Genomic DNA, 22,569 nt, shown 5'->3' on the forward strand with positions numbered 1-22,569 from the left:
TACATATGGACTGTTTTGACCCTTTTGTAACTACAGAAGGCCGAAAACAACATAAAACGGTATGTGGAAACGAGTGGTAAACACTGTAAAGACGTAGTAATGTATAATACATTTAGTTTATACATGTATGTGTTTTAATATATTGTAATGACCTGGCAGTCAGCGCTAGCAGCTGGGTGCATTATGGGTAATTGTTTGTTGGGAGTTGATTTATGCGTTATTAAAGCAAGATGGTTGGGTTTTTGTGTTAGTAAAGTTATGTGTGTTTATGTTTAAGTTAGTTCAGGTGTTCTTGGTTCATTACTGCTTTGTTATGTAAAAATGTGGTTCTCACCGTCATAGAAAGAGATGTGTATGATGGTTTTTTTTCCTGTGCAGTTCTTATTCTGTGTTCTGAATTAAAAAAGGAGTAAGACGACAGTACTGCCTCCTGCTGGTTTGTTTTACTGATGCTCCACTTGCAGAGACATTCATGGTTGTGCGGTGTATGGGACACAAGTGCTCATAGTTCGCACTAGCAATTAGCTTAGTAAAAGAAATAAAGAGTAGTTTAGCTCCAGTCAGCTCCCACGTTTAATAACTGGCAGTTATTGCATTGGTGTCAGAAGTGGGATTTAGGCTGTTTAGAAGACGCCATTATGGAGCGAAGTATAGGTGAACTAGAGCGTGCCATTCAAGAGAACAGCATCATGCTAGAGCGTCTGACGAGTGAGACGACGCGGAGGAGCAGGGCTCCACATCGGCCTGACGGCGCCAGCATTCACCGGATAGTGTACCGCTCTCCTAGTCACAGGCAGAATGAATTTCCAGCCGACACTCCAAATCAATGGCCGGCCGGGCCCCCTCACACTATCACCCGCTAAGCTACCACGATATAGCGGGTTGATGCCCCTGGAGCCCTACCTGGTACAAGTCGACCTGGCCGCCCTCCACGATGGATGGAGCTGTGACGAGACAGCGATTCACTTGGCCCTCGTCTTGGAGGGTCCTGCACTCCAGGTCCTCATCGATCTGTCTCCTGAGGAGCGGTGTGATCTCCAGGCCCTCACCGCTGCTCTCCACCGCCGCTTCGGGCAGAGAACCTCCGCAGAACAGAGCAGGGAGGAGCTGAATAACCGACATCGACGTGAGGGAGAGAGTGTGGGCGCTTTCGCCGCTGACATCCGGGTTTACGCCCGGAAGGGCTACCCTACGTTACAGGCTGCAACGCGGGAAGAGCTGAGGAGCTTCCTGGGTCTGGCTTCGTATTACAGGAGGTTCGTCAGAGACTTTGCAACCATCGCCATCCCCTTACATCAGCTGACAAACAAGGGCTGGCGGTTTGGGTGGTCAGAGGACTGCACTGCGGCCTTTCGACAGCTAAAAGCCGCTCTCATCGACGCTCCTGTCCTGGCCTACCCTGATCCCAACCAACCGTTCCTTGTGGACACCGATGCCAGTAACGTGGGGGTCGGGCCGTACTATCTCAGAGGGGGGATAATGGAGAGCGAGTGGTGGCCTATTATAGTTGCAGCCTCAGTCGCCCAGAAAGAAATTACTGCGTCACCCGGCGGGAGTTGTTAGCAGTGGTCCTGGCGGTCCGTCACTTCAGGCCCTACCTCCTACCAGGTTCACACTGAGGACCGACCATGCTAGCCTCACTTGGATGTTGAATTTCCGCCAGCCAGAGGGTCAGGTGGCAAGGTGGCTGGAGATCCTTCAAGAGTACCACTTCGAGGTTCAGCACCGACCAGGCCGGCAGCATGCTAATGCTAACGCCCTCTCCAGACGTCGATGCTTCACTGACGAATGTCGGTACTGCAGTCGCCAGGAAGAACGAGGTCTGGGGCCATCGTCGGCAGCAGTAAGGCAGGGTGACAGCGGAGGAGATGGGGAGCCATTCACCACTGAGCAGCTGAGGCAACAGCAGGCGAATGATCGAGTTCTGGTGAAGGTGAGGGGCTGGTTGGAGGCCCAATTGAGGCCCAATTGGTTATTGTAATGACCTGGCAGTCAGCGCTAGCAGCTGGGTGCATTATGGGTAATTGTTTGTTGGGAGTTGATTTATGCGTTATTAAAGCAAGATGGTTGGGTTTTTGTGTTAGTAAAGTTATGTGTGTTTATGTTTAAGTTAGTTCGGGTGTTCTTGGTTCAGTTCTCGGGTGTTCAGTAGCATCCTCTACCCCAGATACAGCTCTGACAAGGATTGCAAACACTGGTCTCCTACCAACACCTATACATCTTGAGAACAGATCTGAAGTGCTAATGAATGTAAATGAGGAATCCCCAAATGTGATGAATGTGATCGAACACAGACTGAATGGGCCAGTAGCTAACACTGATGCTAACTGGCGCTCAAGGTTGAGCAGACAGCGGCACTCAGCTCAGAGCGCTGCCGAGCCCAGGACTCTGATAGTGGGGGACTCCATAATCAGAAACATTAGCAGCAGGGACACAACTACGTGCTGCCTTACACAAGCAACAACTTCTGATATAAACAGGGAACTTCAGAACATTCTGATGAAACATAAGACTGCAAATCGACTCATCATTCATGTGGGGAAGAATGATATTCATAAAGAGCAGTCAGAACTCCTTAAGAAGGATTTCCATGAACTTTTTGAAACACTTGAAAGACTGAAAGTTCAAACATTCATCAGTGGACCACTCCCAGCAAGAGGAACAAACAGGTTTTCACGGTTACTTGGGCTAAATACGTGGCTGCAAAAAACCTGCAATATAAAAGGAGTAAACTTCATTGACAATTTCAATCTTTTCTGGAGTCAGAGACAACTGTTTCATCGGGATGGCCATCACCCAAACAAACTTGGTTCAAGAGTGTTAAAGGACAATGTCTACTTCTCCCTCAATCATCCTTCTGCAGGGTGTGCCAATCCACTCAATCTGAACGGCACACACACACCTGGACACAGTATGAATGACCACGGGACTTCACTTCAGCAGCAAAATGGACATGCGGTTGACATATCACACAAGGACAATGATAACACCACTCCGCCACAACAACCTCTGCTCACGGACACAATCTCAGCTGAGGCCTACCCACAGAGCTCACCACAGACAGACTGTGACATATTAGAACTGCTCCAAGATTCAGAACCAAAAGACGACTTCCTGGAAAACAGCCAGGGAAGCCAGGACAGCATATCACAGCCTCCGATAACACCAGAGCAACAGCCCCTTTCACCAGACACGTTATCGCTCTCTCCAGAACCAGACTATCCCACTCTTTTGCTGCAAGCCCCCAGATAACAACCAAAAAAAGACAGGCACCATTACCACCCGCATCAAAGCCTGCAGCAAAGCCTGCACCAAAGCCTGCGGGCCCAGCTCGCCCTCCCCCCCCTGTGAGAGCTCTTCGGCCTCTGCCACAACGCCAGGGCCCACACCCTCCTCCATCTGCTCGAGGTGAACCGAAAACAACTGATACCAGCTCTCAGTGATATGTGTCGGGTCCCCGTTTTGTTAACAGTAACTTTCTCAAATGTTTACAGAACAAACGGGAACCCAGTGTGCCTGTATCTTCCTCTCATTAGGGAAGTCATTTCGAACAGGGTCCAGGGCGCCACTCAAATGACACGAAGTGGGACGCACTTCGTGGACGCTGCGCAGCGCCCCCTAGACGATTTTTGGGGGGCCCCGTGACGCCCCTTCCCGAAAGGGGTCATCCCCAAGGTCCCCTGAGAGGCGGACCCAAGACTCTAGACCCCCCAGGGGCCATATGGGAGGGGCCAGAAGTTACCTCCCCAAAACCGCAGTTCGGGCATCTGCCACCAGGTGGCTCACCGACGTCCCACCCGCAACCTATTCGACGGGCGTCGAATAAGTTGGGGGTGGGCGTCCACGGAGTGCCTAAACGTCCCCCTTACAGCCTATTCACCTTTACAGGCTCCGCGCCATTGGCCGAAGTCACGGGGTGGGCGGGGCCGTCCACGGAGAGCCTATTTGTCCCCTTACAGCCTAAATGAAGCCAGGGGGCGGGGATCGATCCCGGAAACGCCCTCTGTCCACGGACACGGACCTGTACAACACACTGATGTACATTTCACCCATTAATTGTGCAAAATTTGCATAAAAACACACTGTCCACGGACAGCCTAAAGGGGCCCTGTCAAATAAGTTGCCGGTGGGATGTTTTGAAGTCCCATCTGTAACTTATTCGACAGGGCACCTGTAGGCTCCCCGTGGACATTGCATTAAAAGGTCATATTTCATTAATAAAGTGGTTACTTGTGGTCAAACCTACTGTACACCACTCAGGGGACACTGTACAACACACTGATGTACATTTCACCCATTGATTGTGCAAAATTTGCATAAAATCACACTGTCCACGGACAGCCTAAAGGGGCCCTGTCAAATAAGTTGCCGGTGGGATGTTTTGAAGTCCCATCTGTAACTTATTCGACAGGGCACCTGTAGGCTCCCCGTGGACATTGCATTAAAAGGTCATATTTCATAAATAAAGTGGTTACTTGTGGTCAAACCTACTGTACACCATTCAGGGGACACTGTACAACACACTGATGTACATTTCACCCATTAATTGTGCAAAATTTGCATAAAAACACACTGTCCACGGACAGCCTAAAGGGGCCCTGTCAAATAAGTTGCCGGTGGGATGTTTTGAAGTCCCATCTGTAACTTATTCGACAGGGCACCTGTAGGCTCCCCGTGGACATTGCATTAAAAAGGTCATATTTCATTAATAAAGTGGTTACTTGTGGTCAAACCTACTGTACACCACTCAGGGGACACTGTACAACACACTGATGTGCATTTCACCCATTGATTGTGCAAAATTTGCATAAAATCACACTGTCCACGGACAGCCTAAAGGGGCCCTGTCAAATAAGTTGCCGGTGGGATGTTTTGAAGTCCCATCTGTAACTTATTCGACAGGGCACCTGTAGGCTCCCCGTGGACATTGCATTAAAAGGTCATATTTCATAAATAAAGTGGTTACTTGTGGTCAAACCTACTGTACACCACTCAGGGGACACTGTACAACACACTGATGTACATTTCACCCATTGATTGTGCAAAATTTGCATAAAATCACACTGTCCACGGACAGCTCACAGGGGCCCTGTCAAATAGGTTGCAGGTGGGATGCCGTTTTTGACTTAGACATTTTCAGCATGTGAGTTTTAAGAAAGATACGTGTGAGTTTTAGGGTGATTGGCCACCTGTAACTAACTACAGTGCTTTTATGTGGTCAAACCTACTGTACACCACTCAGGGGGCACTGTACAACACACTGATGTACATTTCACCCATTTATTGTGCAAAATTTGCATAAAATCACACTGTCCACGGACAGCTCACAGGGGCCCTGTCAAATAGGTTGCAGGTGGGATGCCGTTTTTGACTTAGACATTTTCAGCATGTGAGTTTTAAGAAAGATACGTGTGAGTTTTAGGGTGATTGGCCACCTGTAACTAACTACAGTGCTTTTATGTGGTCAAACCTACTGTACACCACTCAGGGGACACTGTACAACACACTGGTGTACATTTCACCCATTAATTGTGCAAAATTTGCATTAAAATCACACTGTCCACGGACAGCTCACAGGGGCCCTGTCAAATAGGTTGCAGGTGGGATGCTGTTTTTGACCGGGCATAACTCCAAAACCAAGCCGACTTGGGGCTCCATACTCCCGGCTTGAGGGGGGCACATGGGTACCTCCCCACACCCGGAGTTTGGAGCTCAAAGTCGGCGTGCTTTCCGAGATACACCCGGTCAAAGTTCCACAGGAAGTTGCCATATCTCTGGAACGGAGCCGACTTGGGGCTCCATACTCTGGGGTCATGGGGGGCCCAATGGTACCTCCCCATGCCCAGAGTGTGGAGCTCTAATTCGGCTTGGTTCCCAAGATACACACGGTCAAAGTCCCATCTTTGACCGGGCATAACTCCAAAACCAAGCCGACTTGGGGCTCCATACTCCCGGCTTGAGGGGGGCACATGGGTGCCTCCCCACACCCGGAGTTTGGAGCTCAAAGTCGGCGTGCTTTCCGAGATACACCCGGTCAAATTTCCACAGGAAGTTGCCATACCTCTGGAACGGAGCCGACTTGGGGCTCCATACTCTGGGGTCATGGGGGGCCCAATGGTACCTCCCCATGCCCAGAGTGTGGAGCTCTAATTCGGCTTGGTTCCCAAGATACACCCGGTCAAAGTCCCATCTTTGACCGGGCATAACTCCAAAACCAAGCCGACTTGGGGCTCCATACTCCCGGCTTGAGGGGGGCACATGGGTGCCTCCCCACACCCGGAGTTTGGAGCTCAAAGTCGGCGTGCTTTCCGAGATACACCCGGTCAAAGTTCAACAGGAAGTTGCCATACCTCTGGAACGGACCCGACTTGGGGCTCCATACTCTGGGGTCATGGGGGGCCCAATGGTACCTCCCCATGCCCAGAGTGTGGAGCTCTAATTCGGCTTGGTTCCCAAGATACACCCGGTCAAATTCCCATCTTTGACCGGGCATAACTCCAAAACCAAGCCGACTTGGGGCTCCATACTCCCGGCTTGAGGGGGGCACATGGGTACCTCCCCACACCCGGAGTTTGGAGCTCAAAGTCGGCGTGCTTTCCGAGATACACCCGGTCAAAGTTCCACAGGAAGTTGCCATACCTCTGGAACGGAGCCGACTTGGGGCTCCTTCGTCCACGAAGTGCCTATTGTGTCCCCTGACAGCCTATTCTTCATCGGTTTGTCCACGAAGTGCCTATGGTGTCCCCTGACAGCCTATTCTTCATCGGTTTGTCCACGAAGTGCCTATGGTGTCCCCTGACAGCCTATTCTTCATCCCTTTGTCCACGAAGTGCTTATGGTGTCCCCTGACAGCCTATTCTTCATCGGTTTGTCCACAAAGTGCCTATGGTGTCCCCTGACAGCCTATTCTTCATCCCTTTGTCCACTAAGTGCATATGGTGTCCCCTGACAGCCTATTCTTCATCCCTTTGAATATTTTTTGTGGTCAAACCTACTGTACACCACTCAGGGGACACTGTACAACACACTGATGTACATTTCACCCATTAATTGTGCAAAATTTGCATAAAATCACACTGTCCACGGACAGCTCACAGGGGCCCTGTCAAATAGGTTGCAGGTGGGATGCCGTTTTTGACTTAGACATTTTCAGCATGTGAGTTTTAAGAAAGATACGTGTGAGTTTTAGGGTGATTGGCCACCTGAAACTAACTACAGTACTTTTATGTGGTCAAACCTACTGTACACCACTCAGGGGACATTGTACAACACACTGATGTACATTTCATCCATTTATTGTGCAAAATTTGCATAAAATCACACTGTCCACGGACAGCTCACAGGGGCCCTGTCAAATAGGTTGCAGGTGGGATGCCGTTTTTGACTTAGACATTTTCAGCATGTGAGTTTTAAGAAAGATACGTGTGAGTTTTAGGGTGATTGGCCACCTGTAACTAACTACAGTGCTTTTATGTGGTCAAACCTACTGTACACCACTCAGGGGACACTGTACAACACACTGATGTACATTTCACCCATTAATTGTGCAAAATTTGCATAAAATCACACTGTCCACGGACAGCTCACAGGGGCCCTGTCAAATAGGTTGCAGGTGGGATGCCGTTTTTGACTTAGACATTTTCAGCATGTGAGTTTTAGGGAAGATACGTGTGAGTTTTAGGGTGATTGGCCACCTGTAACTAACTACAGTGCTTTTATGTGGTCAAACCTACTGTACACCACTCAGGGGACGCAATGCAACACAATGATGTACATTTCACCCATTAATTGTGCAAAATTTGCATAAAATCACACTGTCCACGGACAGCTCTCAGGGGCCCTGTCAAATAAGTTACTCAGGGTTATGGGGGACACCATAGGCACTTTGTGGACGACTTCAGCACATGTAAGCTGTTTGAGGACACCGTAGGCCCTTCGTGGGCGAATTCCACTCATATAGGCTGTTAGGGGACACCAGAGGCACTTCTTGGACAACTTCCGCACATAAAGGCTGTTAGGGGACACCCTAGGCACTTCGTGGACGACATCCGCACATATAGGCTATTAGGGGACACCCTAAGCACTTTGTGGACGACTTCCGCACAGATAGGCTGTCAGGGGACACTATAGGCACTTCGTGGATGACTTCCGCACATAAAGGCTGTTAGAGGACACCCTAGGCACTTCGTGGACGACTTCCGCACATATAGGCTGCCAGGGGACACTATAGGCACTTTGTGGACGACTTCCGCACATATAGGCTGTCAGGGGACACCATAAGCACTTTGTGGACAAAGGGATGAATTATAGGCTGGAAGGGGACAAATAGGCTTTCTGTGGACAGCCCCACCCACCCTGCGACTTCGGCCAATGGCGTGGTGCGGGTAGGCAGGAGATAGGCTGTAAGGGGGACGTTTAGGCTGTCCGTGGACAGGGGGGCGTTTCCGGGATCAATCCCCGCCCTCTGGTTACATTTAGGCTGGAAGGGGACAAATAGGCTCTCTGTGGACAGCCCCACCCACCCTGCGACTTCGGCCAATGGCGTGGTGCGGGTAGGCAGGAGATAGGCTGTAAGGGGGACGTTTAGGCTGTCCGTGGACAGGGGGGCGTTTCCGGGATCAATCCCCGCCCTCTGGTTACATTTAGGCTGGAAGGGGACAAATAGGCTCTCTGTGGACAGCCCCACCCACCCCGCGACTTCGGCCAATGGCGTGGTGCGGGTAGGCAGGAGATAGGCTGTAAGGGGGACGTTTAGGCTGTCCGTGGACAGGGGGGCGTTTCCGGGATCAATCCCTGCCCTCTGGTTACATTTAGGCTGGAAGGGGACAAATAGGCTCTCTGTGGACAGCCCCACCCACCCCGCGACTTCGGCCAATGGCGTGGTGCGGGTAGGCAGGAGATAGGCTGTAAGGGGGACGTTTAGGCTGTCCGTGGACAGGGGGGCGTTTCCGGGATCAATCCCTGCCCTCTGGTTACATTTAGGCTGGAAGGGGACAAATAGGCTCTCTGTGGACAGCCCCACCCACCCCGCGACTTCGGCCAATGGCGTGGTGCGGGTAGGCAGGAGATAGGCTGTAAGGGGGACGTTTAGGCTGTCTGTGGACAGGGGGCGTGTCCGGGATCAAACCCCGCCCCCTGGCTTCATATAGGCTGCCAGGGGACACCCTAGGCACTTCGTGGACAAGAGGAAGACTACGGTAGGGATAGGCTGTCAGGGGACACCATAGGCGCTTCGTGGACAAAAGGATGAAGAATAGGCTGTCAGGGGACACCCTAGGCACTTCGTGGACAAGAGGAAGACTACGGTAGGGATAGGCTGTCAGGGGACACCTAATGCACTTCGTGTACAAAGGGATGAAGAATAGGCTGTTAAGTGGATGGTATAGGCAGTTCGTGGACATAGTGGCCCTGTGGACTTCGTAAGCCATCTGTGGTCACCACCGTGGAGCGAGATCGCCCCCTAAAGGTGTCCATCAAGGGCCCTATGGGCAATGACACGCATTACTACGCATTACCCCTCAAAAACGCAAAGTGTCCATTTCGTCATTAACTTAAGCGGCAAATGGGAGTCCATTTGGAGCAGAGATCCCACCGAGTGCTTACGCGTCCAATGGCAACTTAAATGAATGGGAAGATTTCCACGAACAGCCTAGTTTCCCTTACTCTATTGCTGTTCTATTACAAGATAGAAAGTCTAAGGCCTTCAATAGCCGTACAGCAAACCTAACTAATCTGGAGCCCATTACACGTCAAACTAATATTGCTGTGGGGAAAAGTAAGACTGTTAAGTTAGCACTCTTTAACATCCGCTCACTTAAAAATAAATCACTTCTTGTCAACGACTTAATAACCACAAACAATCTGGATTTTATGCTTCTGAATGAAACCTGGCTAGAAGACAGCTGCAGTGCAACAGTCCTCAATGAAGCAGCCCCCCAGAACTTTACTTTTATGAGTGTCTGCAGAGCTGTTAAGAGAGGTGGGGGTCTAGCTGCTCTTTTTAAAGATATATATCAATGTAAGCAAATATCATTTGGGAATTACCCTTCTTTCGAATATCTGGGTATTGTGTTAAAAGGTGCTCCACGCATTTTACTTATCATTATTTACAGGCCTCCAAAATACTCTCCAGCCTTTGCTGAGGACTTTACAGAACTGTTATCAACAATCACATCAGAGTTTGACTGTTTTGCCATTGCTGGAGATTGTAACATCCACATAGATAGTGCAGAGAATAATATGGCGAAAGAAATCAAAAGTGTTTTAAAAACTTTTGATCTGACTCAGCATATAAATGGACCCACACACAATCGTGGACACACTCTAGATTTACTTATCAGTAAGGGTCTAAACATTTCATCGATTGTTATTAAGGATGTAGCACTGTCTGATCATTTCTGTATTTTCTTTGATATATTGATCTCTCCTGCCACTGAAGCTAGATCTGTGTCTGTTAAGAAGAGATGCTTAAATGAGAACACTAGTGTACTATTTATGAAGGCTATATCCTTAACACCAAGCATATCTGCTGACTCTGTTGATTTTCTCCTTGATTCTTTTAACTCAAAAGTTAAAAGTGTGATTGATGATATTGCTCCTGTGAAAGTCAGGAAGAAGAGTGGCAGACAAAAAGCACCTTGGAGAAACTCAACAGCAGTGCAAAATATGAAAAGACAATGCAGAAAAGCAGAGCGCATGTGGCGGAAGACTAAACTTGTAGTCCATTATAACATCTACAAAGACAGCATCCATGCTTTTAATATGGAACTAGGCAAAGCTAGACAGACTTTCTTCTCAAATATTATAAACAGCAATTTAAACAACACACGCACTCGTTTTGCTACTGTAGAGAGACTGACAAACCCCCCAAGCCAGATTCCCAGTGAAATGCTCTCAGACAACAAGTGCAGTGAGTTTGCTTCTTTCTTCTCTGAGAAAATCAATAATATCAGAAAGGTGATCAGCACATCCTTGAGTTGCCCTGGGGTCAGATAGATCAGACCACCTGAGAAAGTAGTTACTATGTCTGATTTCAAAGAAATTGATGGCAAAATTTTGGAAGAAACCGTACAGCAACTTAAAACATCAACCTGCGCTCTTGACACACTTCCCACATCATTTTTCAAAAGTGTGTTAAACAGTTTAGAAGCAGATCTTCTAGAAGTGGTAAATGCCTCACTTCTCTCTGGGAGTTTTCCAAACTCCCTGAAAACTGCAGTTGTCAAGCCCCTCCTGAAAAAGAGCAATCTGGATAAGACCATATTAAGCAACTATAGGCCGATCTCAAATCTTCCTTTCATAGGCAAGATCATTGAAAAAGTTGTCTTCAATCAGCTGAACAAATTCTTATGCTCGAATGGATACTTTGACAATTTTCAATCTGGTTTCCGACCGCACCACAGCACAGAGACAGCGCTCATAAAGATAATAAACGATATTCGCTTAAATACTGATTCAGGCAAATTATCAGTGCTGGTACTACTCGACCTCAGTGCTGCATTTGACACTGTCGATCATAACATACTTCTTGACAGGCTGGAAAACTGGGTGGGGCTTTCTGGGATAGTCCTAAAATGGTTCAGGTCATACTTAGATGGGCGAGGTTATTATGTGAGTATAGGAGATCATAAGTCTGAGTGGACATCCATGACATGCGGAGTCCCTCAAGGCTCAATTCTTGCGCCACTCCTGTTCAACCTGTATATGCTCCCAATGAGCCAAATAATGAGAAAGAACCAAATTGCTTACCACAGCTATGCAGACAACACACAGATTTACTTAGCCCTATCGCCTAACGATTACAGCCCCATTGACTCCCTGTGCCAATGCATTGATGAAGTCAACAGTTGGATGTGTCAAAGCTTTCTTCAGTTAAACAAAGACAAAACTGAAGTCATTGCGTTTGGAAACAAAGATGAAGTTCTCAAGGTGAACGCATACCATCACTCTAGGGGTCAAACAACTAAAAATCAAGTCAGGAATCTTGGTGTGACACTAGAGTCAGACCTTAGTTTCAGTAGTCATGTCAAAGCTAAATCAGCATACTATCATCTGAAAAATATTGCAAGAATTAGATGCTTTGTTTCCAGACAAGACTTAGAGAAACTTGTGCATGCTTTCATCACCAGCAGGGTGGATTACTGTAATGGACTCCTCACTGGCCTTCCCAAAAAGACCATAAGACAGTGTCAGCTCATACAGAACGCTGCCACCAGGATTCTGAGCAGAACCAGAAAATATGAACATATCACACCAGTCCTCAGGTCTTTACACTGGCTCCCAGTTAGATTTAGGATTGATTTTAAAGTATTATTACTGGTATATAAATCATTCAATGGCCTAGGACCTAAATACATTACAGATATGCTCACTGAATATAAACCCAACAGATCACTCAGGTCACTAGGATCATATCAGCTAGAAATACCAAGGGTTCACTCAAAGCATGGCGAGTCCGCTTTTAGCTATTATGCTAGCCGCAGCTGGAACCAGCTTCCAGAGGAGATCAGACGTGCTCCTACAGTAGTCCAGACTCAAAACACTTCTGTTTAGCTATGCATTTAATGAATGAGCACTGTGCCAATGTTCGTCCGACTGTTTGTACTGTACTGTATTTTATTTTTTATTCTTCTTAACTGTTTTAATTATTCTTATTTCTTGTTATTATTTTAATTTCTTCTATGTAAAGCACTTTGAATTGCCATTGTGTATGAAATGTGCTATATAAATAAACTTGCCTTGCCTTGCCTTTCTTTTTCTTTATTCCCTTAAATCGCTTTTATAATTAATTAATTCTTTAAATAAAAATAGCCTACCCAAATTTAGTTTGGGCCAAAGCCCCGAATATCCACTGACCATAGATCCGCCCCTGATAATACCAGTTACGTTTAACAGTCATATAGGGATAATAAGCTATTCATTGTGGAGAGTGCATGGAGAAGTGAACGTCTTACATAAGAAAAAAAAAAAAAACGTTTCCCGATATCTTCGGATCGGAAATGCGTCCGTTGTTCAAATTTCCCACGATCAAAGAGGACACTAGAGATAGGTTCACGTGCCGCTAGGGATCTGTCACGTCATATTTACAAACGCCAAAACGGTATTTATTGTTTGAATTTCGTATTAAAATTGACAGAATCTGAGAGCTGATTTTTTTTTCTTTTTTTTTTTTTTCTGTGCGTGAGAAAATGGTGTGGCGTGAGAGAGTGTGAAAAGTGTAAATTGCGTGAGTCTCACGGTGAATGCGTGAGAGTTGGCAGCTCTGCACTTGAAGTAGCCTATCTGAATTAATCTGGCTGCAAGTAAGCTATAGCCTACTTAGCGTAGACCTATTTTTTATTTTTATTTTCACTAGGGCGGATACAACATAGCCTAAGTAGCAAAACAAAATGAACACGGCAAAAGATACAATGTTCGTTTATATAGGCTAGTATTATAAATTAAGCAATTAGAATCGATTATTAGAAACAATAATAATTATTAAACAATCCAAGTTAGCCTGCTTGTCTTCTTATTTGCCGTTCGCTCTCATTCCGCTCTTTGTCACTTATAGGCGATGTTTTTGTGTTATTGCTTTATCTGGATACTCTGCTTCTATCAAGGGTTTAATGTCCACTGCCTGTGACTGTTTTAAAACACAACTCATGCTGTAACGCAGGCTACGTCTCTGGTTAACTAAAGTCAGAGATCGCGGAGTGATACGAGAGATGTAGCCTAAAAGTAGCACCGGTTGTTCGGCTAAGTGATGAATATCGTCAGATAAAGACGATCTATTTGAGTATTTGTCATATAGAAAACGCCTCCGATCATTAAACATATGCTTTTAAATCTATCAAACTAATAATCTAACGAGTAAATAAAATTATTCTCAAAAAAGTGTGTCCAATCCGCATCCTGTGAGTGTGAATCTCACTTCTCCGTTCCCTCACTGCGTCTCAGGGCGATGGAGAGCCACGGGTTCGCACAGGCTCAGGCACAGGCTCAGGTGAGTTCGGGTGTCGGTTCTCCGTCCTCTGGACTCCCTCACCGGGCGGCTCTGATTCTGGCCCGGGGTGGCAGTAAAGGAATCCCTCTGAAGAACATCAAGAATCTGGCCGGTGTTCCTCTCATCGGATGGGTGCTGAGAGCTGCCTTGGACTCAGGAGTCGTTGACAGGCAATTACATTTGAGCTTTTCTTAAATATTTTAATATTATGGCTTTAATATGATTTTTGGTGTTCGTTATACTTTTTTTGATTATTTTGTATGAAACAAACTAAAATTAATCTGGGAAATAAATGAAATAGGCTATTGGCCACGTTTAGCTTGTTCTAAATTTAGTCTTTTAACTAAGATAAAAATAGCCTTTTAGTCTTAATTTGTCTTTTGTAAGTAAAATTGAGTTAGGCCTATTTATTATTTTAATGACTGATGTTATGTGTGGCAGTGTGTGGGTTTCCACAGATCATGATGAAATTGAGCGTGTCGCAAAAGTCTGGGGTGCGAAAGTTCATCGTCGCAGTCCTGAAGTTTCCAAAGATGTTTCCAGCTCTCTGGCGACCATCCAGGAGTTCATCCGACATAGACCCGGTGAGACAGACCTTCAGCATCATCTTACTTTCATTTTATGCCTAAAAAAATTATCTAACTTGCTGACAGGTTTTGCATTGCAAGCAGCCTATGACTTGTAGAGCCTTTTATGAGATAAAAAAAATATATGTTTTGTCATTTAGCCTATGCTATAATTTTTTTGAACTGAGGAATGAAGAATATAAAAATATAAGCTAATAATGTGTGTGTGTGTGTGTGTGTGTGTGTGTGTGTGTGTGTGTGTGTGTGTGTGTACAAATGTGTACAGTTTGTACAGAATAAAAACCATTAAGTCTATTGAGAGTTCCCATAAACCACATATATATATACAAGGATGGTGATATCCCAAATCCTTGGACATGTTTTGGTCCCCATGCATGAGGAAAACAGCTTATAAATCATACTAAGTGATGTTTTTTGAAAATGTAAACATGCTGAAAGATTTCTGTGATGGGTTGGTAGGGTATGTGTATGGGGAGAGAAATACAGTTTGTACAGTATAAAAAACATTATTTCTATAGAAAGCCCCTAAAACAAAACACAAGTATGAATTATAACAAGGAACGTTGTTGAAATGTTGAGATGTTTTATAAGCAGTATAAATTTGTGTAATATAAAGAGGGAGACCTGGAATATAAAGCAATTACAAACAATTAAAATATGTAAAATATTTAAGGGTTTGCCTTTATTAATGGTAACTCTTTACAATAAGGTTTCATTTGTTAACATCTGTCCTTGTTACAGTGTAATTATACATTTAAGTACTGAGTAATATTAATTAGCTAAGTGTACTCACTATAGGGTTAGGGTTAGAATTAGGTTTGTTGTAGGTTTAGTTGCATGTAATTATGCATAATTTATAGTTATTACTATAGTAACAACATGTAACATATGTAACAAGGACACCGTAAAATAAAGTGTTACCTACATTTGTTACAATCTTATTTAAAATGTTAGATAATAAAAATCAAACTGTTCATGTTAGTTCACAGTGCATTAACTAATATCAATAAATGCTGTAAAATTATTGTTAATTCTTAGTTCATGTTAACTATGAAACCTTATTGTAAAGTATTACCAAAACCGGTTACGGCCCAGAAAGGCCTCCATCTTTACTGTATTTGTCATTTGTTTTGTCGCTGTGTTTTAGAGGTGGACATCGTCTGTCATATTCAGGCTACGTCTCCATGTCTGCACCCTCATCATATCAGAGAAGCCCTACAGATGATCACGGGACAGGGGTGTGATTATGTGTTTTCAGTGGTGCGCAGACACCAGTTTCGGTGGGTGGAGGTGGACGAGAAAGGTACAGTATCACGAAAACATCTCACAAACTCCAATAAGGAGACAATTACAGATTTTTGCTTTGTATGAATATAAGGCAAATAAGGACTTTTTATGATTACTGTAACATAAAATTTGATGTTTATGCGCAATCCTTTATGATCACTCTTTTTACAGCATGTTGTAAAAACAGAAGTGTCACATTAAATATACTTTGATATCATATTATAAATCTCTATGTCCCCTAAACCTGTTTCTATGAAAAGGTTTTATGTTTAGTGACAATTATAATAAAAGCTTGAACTACATCTGAAGGTTTATTAGAGGGTAAGAATCCGACTTCTCCGAACATCGATGTGGCGCACAGACCTCGACGCCAAGACTGGCCTGGGGAACTCTATGAAAATGGCTCTTTCTACTTTTATAAGAGAAAGGACCTGGAAAACGGCCTTAAACAGGTGGGTAGTTATCAAAATATGGTGAAAAACCTGTTCCTTGACTTCTCAGTCATGGAAAAGATTTTAATTAGCCTTGAAACACCATATAAAGACATAATGTAAATTGTACATGTTTTTTAATTATTAGTGCCTGAAAAGCCCCTTGTCCCCTTTCATTTGGTACAACACTTATGACATTTACAGTTATTTATTTGTTCATTTTTATTACCTTTTTTTTAGAAATATATCAGTATATCTGTATCGGCCGACATATGATCATTTCTAATGTTATAGTTATCGACGAAAAAAATTTGGCCACTATATTAAAGCCGATAAATCATTTCCTTCAGCTGAGACACTTCAGATGCGCGCTGTTTGCCATGATGGTTTGAATTGCTTGAAATATGATTGGAATCACTTCGAAAAGGAACATTTGCAGAGCAAGTCTGTCATATAGGCTACATAAAATAATAATTAAAACAATATTGTAAAATAATGAAGTTACACCTTCATCATGACTATACGTTGGCTTGTGCATTCACAGCCTCTTGTTTTGTGCAATTGTAAATTGTAATATTATGTTTATTTTGTATATATATATATATGTATGTATATATATATATATATATATATATATATATATATATATAAATGACTAATGATTATAAATGGTTATGAAGTTAAATATAAAAATAAAGAAAATAATCTTTAAAATAATAAAACTGGTTGTTGAAAACCCTGCTTAGATCCTTAGAAAAAGGTTTACTAATCACTGATATCACAACCAGTCCTTCATTTGTAAAACAAACTAAAAAAATAAATAAAATTCAGATGTAAAGATGTTCATAAATACTTGGCATCAGCTTTAATGGGAGAAAAAGTCAACATTTAAAAAAATACATGTCCCATGTGTGAAACCTCTCCATGAGAGCTCATGACCTCAATCGCTCTGCTTCGGTTATTTTGATCTGTTCTGTGTTTTAGCTGGGCAAGATCGCTTACTATGAAATGCTGCCTGAGCACAGCGTTGATATCGACGTGGACATCGACTGGCCTGTCGCTGAGCAGAGAGTTCTGAGGTGAGTATTTCATCAAACTCTGTTTGTGACTAAACACAATAATGCAGATATAAATGCTGCCCTGTTCTGCAGGTTTGGCTACTTCGGCCGAGAGGAGAAAGCGGCGGTCAGGCTGTTTCTGTGTAAAGTGTCTGGCTGTTTGACGAGCAGTCAGATATACATGTCGGTTTCTGGAGAGGATCTTGTGGCCTTTAATGCTCGAGACGTGGCAGGCGTACAGATGCTAAAGAGAGAAGATATAGAGGTACAGTTGTGTAGCCTGGGACAAATAATGGGGCATAGTACCTTTACACTGTAAAAAAAATAAAAAAATTAGCAGTATAATACTGTAAAATTACTATGGTAAACACCTGATCATTTATTAAAGGGTCATGAAACCCCCCTCTTTCAGCTCAAGTCTAGCTCACAATCTTTTTGAAAAATGCAACTTAATCCACAGCGTGGATGGCTGTGAGAAGAAGGGAGAGGAGTGGGTGTGGTATGGGTGTGGTATGGCACGGCAGGGGAGAGGGGAGTGGGGGATAACTGTCATCCACCAGTGGCCCATGCATATCGACTGTCACTAACAGTGGTAAAACGTGAGGAAATGCTAGATTTTTTATAGCTGGCAAAGTTAAAGTCTAATGAAATACACTGACACCTTATTTTTGTCCTTTCAAAAGTAACTGAATGCCCTGCTACATATATTAGCCTACAGTAATCATAATTGTATTTAAAACATATAAATGTACATGTATATGTTTAATTATGTCATTATAAAATATATACTTGTTTATATAAATGCATATATTTGAAAATAATACATTTTCCGCCTAAAAAAAAAAAACGTTCCGTACATAGCCTAGATCTACGCGCCCCCTAAACTCACATAATAAAGATGGACAGTGACATAGAAATTGGCACAAATTAAGCATACGTTCCATTGAGGTATTTTCGAAAGACGCACTGGAACTTTTGCACCACGAAAACAAACGCGCGTCCTATCATTGCCTCTCTCATCTAATACGCAATATCACAGTTTGACATGTCTGTCATTGGAAAGTTCCACGTGGTGTCATGAATAATTAAGAGCATGTGTCTTCTCATTGGATAAGAAAACTCAGTACATGAATAATTATGAGACACCGATGAGTCATCAAAGTACTATAGTGCTCTGCAGTCACAGCCTGTGACGTGGACACAATGAAGATTTTAAACCCGGAAGATGAAAATAGCGGAAAAAAACTCAAATTTAACCATTTTCCCCCTATTAAATCTAACAGATGCTAACATTGTCTTCAATGGTGTTCAACACACATACCTCTGTTAAAATCTCAGAAAATTTGGTTTAGGGTTTCATGACCCTTTAATGGGAAGTTCCCTTACTATAGTAACAACTTTAAATATAACAGGACATTTTAAGTATAATTTTACATTAAAATACTTTAAAATGAACAGACTTTGGATGTAAAAACATAAAAAAATCATCTTATAATTTACAGTAGCTATGTTTCCATCCACCTATTTTTATCAGTGATTTTTATGCAAATTGTGGCATATGCATAAATGGGATACCATACACTGAAAAAAAAAAAAAAGTTCTGGCAACCACATCTGCCGTTACTTTCCCCTTTTTATAGAGTAGCAACACCATTTCATTTGTTCATACATCTATTATTGTCAGTAGCATGCAACGTTAAGAGCAGAAGAATATGTATTAAGAAAGTAAACAGGGATCATTTTGATTTCATGTTTCCTAACTTTCATCAGGTGATCCTCATATCCAGCGTGAACGAGCCGATGTCCAGGGGTCTCCTGGAGAAAGTGTCCCAGCAGGCCGGATGTGGCCTCAGGATTGCAGAACAGCAGAAAGGGTTTGATGTGGAGCGGCTGATGAAAGAGAAGAAACTGCGCTGGGATGAAGTGGCCTTCATGGGTGAGTGTCATGTTCAAAATCCAGCGAAAAAAGTTTTAAGCAGGTCAAGTAACATTTATTTATATAGCACTTTATATGCAATACAGATTGTTTCAAAGCAGCTTCACAGTAATAAACAGGAAAAAAACAGAATTAATGAGGGATAATCATGATATCATAATCATGAACCCTTCATCAAATATGAGACAAATTCATATTGTGCTAGAAAGACAATAGTGTCATTATTCAACTCAGTTTAATCTTGATTCAGTTCAGTTCAATGTCGATGTTGCAAAATCCATCAAAGTTATCATGAAATCAAATATACAATTCTTATTTTTATTGAATATTGCAGCGTTTATTATAAATGATTTTTAAAGCAAGATTTTAACTCTGACTATATTAGATGTGCTGTATAATTTATTTCCATTATGAGCTCCTGTATATTCAAAAGACCTTAACACATAATATTAAAAAAAATTAAATGCATTTTATTCTGCCTTGTATTGTATGGTATAACTATGGTAATTTTTACTTGTGAAATTACTAAAATAAATTGTAGCTCTTTATTAATTAATAATCTAGATTTTAATAATCTATGTATCATAAGTTGTCAGTTAAAGCTTCGATCTAGAGCATTTTGCAGTGTTTTACACTGGAAGACACGGGAACGTCCAAACAAATGGTGTAAATAAACCTGGAAACAATTTTATAAACAAACAATAAAAATTTTATTGAGCAGTCTGTGATGTTTTCCCTCACAGGTTCAGAAGCTGAAGACATAGAGATCCTGTCTCAGGTGGGGCTGAATGGCGTCCCATGTGACGCACCTGTGGCAGATCTCATCGCAGCGAAATACACCTGTCAGAGACCCGCCGGCCACGGAGCCGTTCGAGAGTTTGCCGAGTACATTCTGACGATGAAGAAAAAGAGCTCGTCACTCGTGAACCAGGATCGCATTGACAGGGCTCATTTTTAGAACGTATTTCAGTTTCAATTTTAAACAGTCAGTTTGTGTTTAACATGACATCGGATCCAATTTGAATTAATAAAACACCTGTGCGTGTCTGTGAGCAATAAAACAGTTGTGTTCTACTTTATCTTTTTACTTGATCTCTCTCTATATATATTTACTCATTTCTTCAAATTCAATATTCATTTACTTATTGCATATCATTTTATGGTTTCATATAATCTTCTGCTATGTGATAAGGAAATGTCCTGTCAATGTTATCAAGGAGAGTGTTGTGCAGACATATAGTTATAAGTCACTTATAAGTTATTAGTTATTAGACGTGTGGAATCCACGTGTACCAGATCTGGGCCAACACTATGATCCCTGTTCCCAGAGGTACACGACAAGCAAATGTTCTACTTCTAATCAAACACACCTAATTATCGTCTCAAACTTAGGGAAACATTGGATATTTGTACTGTTGCTGTGTCACCAGGAACAGGGTGGGCAAACACTGCAGCAAAAAATGGCGGCCCACTGTTCCGGATGTGTGTGTGTTCACTACTCACTGCACCTTGTGTGTGTGCACTCATTTGGATGGATTAAATGCAGAGAACAATTTCTGAGTATGGGTTCCCACACTTGGCCTTCACATGACGTTATGATTACTGTGAAGTAAAAGTCCAAAAGAAACTGAAACTTAATTAAAACCATTAAATTTAGAATACGTAACTAAATTATCTTAGATTTGAAACAGAAACCCTTTTAAATTCTAAAAATAACAGATCTCCCCCTAATGATCTTGTGCAAAAACTATCATTTAAAAAAAAACACGTAATTTCAAAAATTTTACTCTCCTTACAGAGTTAAGCAATGCATGCTGGGAAATAGAAATCTGTTGTAACACACATGTTTGAGTTATAATTAACATAATCAGTTATTGAGTGCACAGCTCAAGTATACTAATAATGTCATCATACTTCCCCAGTTGATTGATTGCATTAAGAATTGCAAAACATTTTTCTGAAATGTTACGTTTAAATGTGCAGATGCGCATTCATTTGCACTAATTTGCATACTTTCCAAAACAGAAATCTGAATGTTGGATAAAGCCAGGTTCAAAATTTTGTTGATACTAGAGTTGAAGGTTTTTACAGAAGGTATTTTTATATCTCTTTTGATATCAACAGCCCGTAGAGCAGGGATAGGCAACTCCAGTCCTGGAGGGCCACTGTCCTGCAGAGTTTAGCTTCAGCCCTGATAAACACTCTGTATCTATCTAGTAATCCTGAAAACACTGATTGCCTTGTTCAGGTGTGTTTAATTAGGGTTGAAGCTAAACTCTGCAGGACAGTGGCCCTCCAGGACCGGAGTTGCCTATCCCTGCCGTAGAGGGAAAAAAAAAAAACGTTTTAATGAATAAAATGTTTAAAATCGAACAAATGATATATGAACAAACCCCTCTGGAATTTTTATTTTTTTTTAAATGGAGCAATAGGAATAAAAATGTATGTAAGTGCTGCTGAAGTGGATTTATGGTTCAGTGCAAAAGAAAAACTCATTTTGAGAAAACGTCTTTTAAAGATATGTACACTGTAAAGAAAAATAAGCAACTACAAAATGTTTTGAGTTTCAAATACTAAGAAATGCAATTTTTTTAAACTACATAAAAACCTTGCCTGTAGTGTTTTGTCTTAAAGTGTAATGAACGTTCAGAAATATTTGATTGAAATGAACTTGTTTCATTGAATAAAATTGACTGGTTTAACAGTTTAGTCTTGGCTGGACAGACAAAAATACCCTAATAATAATATCAGTTCCAGTGATTGAATTAGGGCTACAATGATCACTGTGATATGCCTATAAGACGTGTAACGTACAGTTTTGTTTTCAGAAGTAGTAAATGTTATATCGTTAACATGGAAACGAGATGGGTCCATAAAAGACATATGTCAACCTTGTAATGTTGACATTGAAAGTTTAATCCACAATAAAAGTCAAATTTGTATAACAGATGTTTGAGCTTCTCTAAAATGATTTGCACATCCCTGTCACCCTATCCACCATAAAATACTGTTTGTGGTGGATGGACTTTGGAATCTTTTAATGACACTTTTGGAATTTTTAAAGAGTAGGGGTGTAACCCCAGCATCCTGGCCAAAATAGCCCATTGGCCTCTGTCCATCATGGCCTCCTAATCATCATCCCCATATATACTGATTGGCTTCATCACTCATTGGTTCTTGCTGAAGCTCAAACGTGCTGTGTAACAGTAGACTGAAAAATATTGTCATAGTGTTCTGAAGATTTGACGGGTCTGGAACGACATGAGTAATTAATGACAATTTTCAT

At 42.7% G+C, this 22,569-nt stretch overlaps 1 protein-coding gene across 3 annotated transcripts in view; it reads left to right on the top strand.

The window, feature by feature from the left end:
- The window catches only part of LOC311071425 (N-acylneuraminate cytidylyltransferase B-like), a 33,640-nt gene extending 13,278 nt beyond the window's left edge, over positions 1-20,362 (top strand). Inside the window, exons 1-9 of one of the 3 annotated variants that reach the window (XM_084095832.1) lie at positions 13,077-13,099; positions 13,939-14,154; positions 14,426-14,568; positions 15,719-15,874; positions 16,168-16,310; positions 17,274-17,368; positions 17,441-17,612; positions 19,118-19,283; positions 20,027-20,362. In XM_084095832.1, the coding sequence (XP_083951958.1) occupies positions 13,943-14,154; positions 14,426-14,568; positions 15,719-15,874; positions 16,168-16,310; positions 17,274-17,368; positions 17,441-17,612; positions 19,118-19,283; positions 20,027-20,241 (1,302 nt within the window). In that variant the 5' untranslated portion in view covers positions 13,077-13,099; positions 13,939-13,942 and the 3' untranslated portion in view covers positions 20,242-20,362. Of the gene's footprint in view, positions 1-13,076; positions 13,100-13,938; positions 14,155-14,425; positions 14,569-15,718; positions 15,875-16,167; positions 16,311-17,273; positions 17,369-17,440; positions 17,613-19,117; positions 19,284-20,026 lie in introns of those variants that run through there. The other 2 variants (XM_084095830.1, XM_084095831.1) reach the window with 2 other exon arrangements.
- The last annotated feature ends 2,207 nt before the right edge of the window (positions 20,363-22,569 follow it).

The sequence above is a fragment of the Abramis brama genome, assembly GCF_963993115.1.
Source record: "Abramis brama genome assembly, chromosome: 20".
Classification (NCBI taxonomy): Eukaryota; Metazoa; Chordata; class Actinopteri; order Cypriniformes; family Leuciscidae; genus Abramis; species Abramis brama.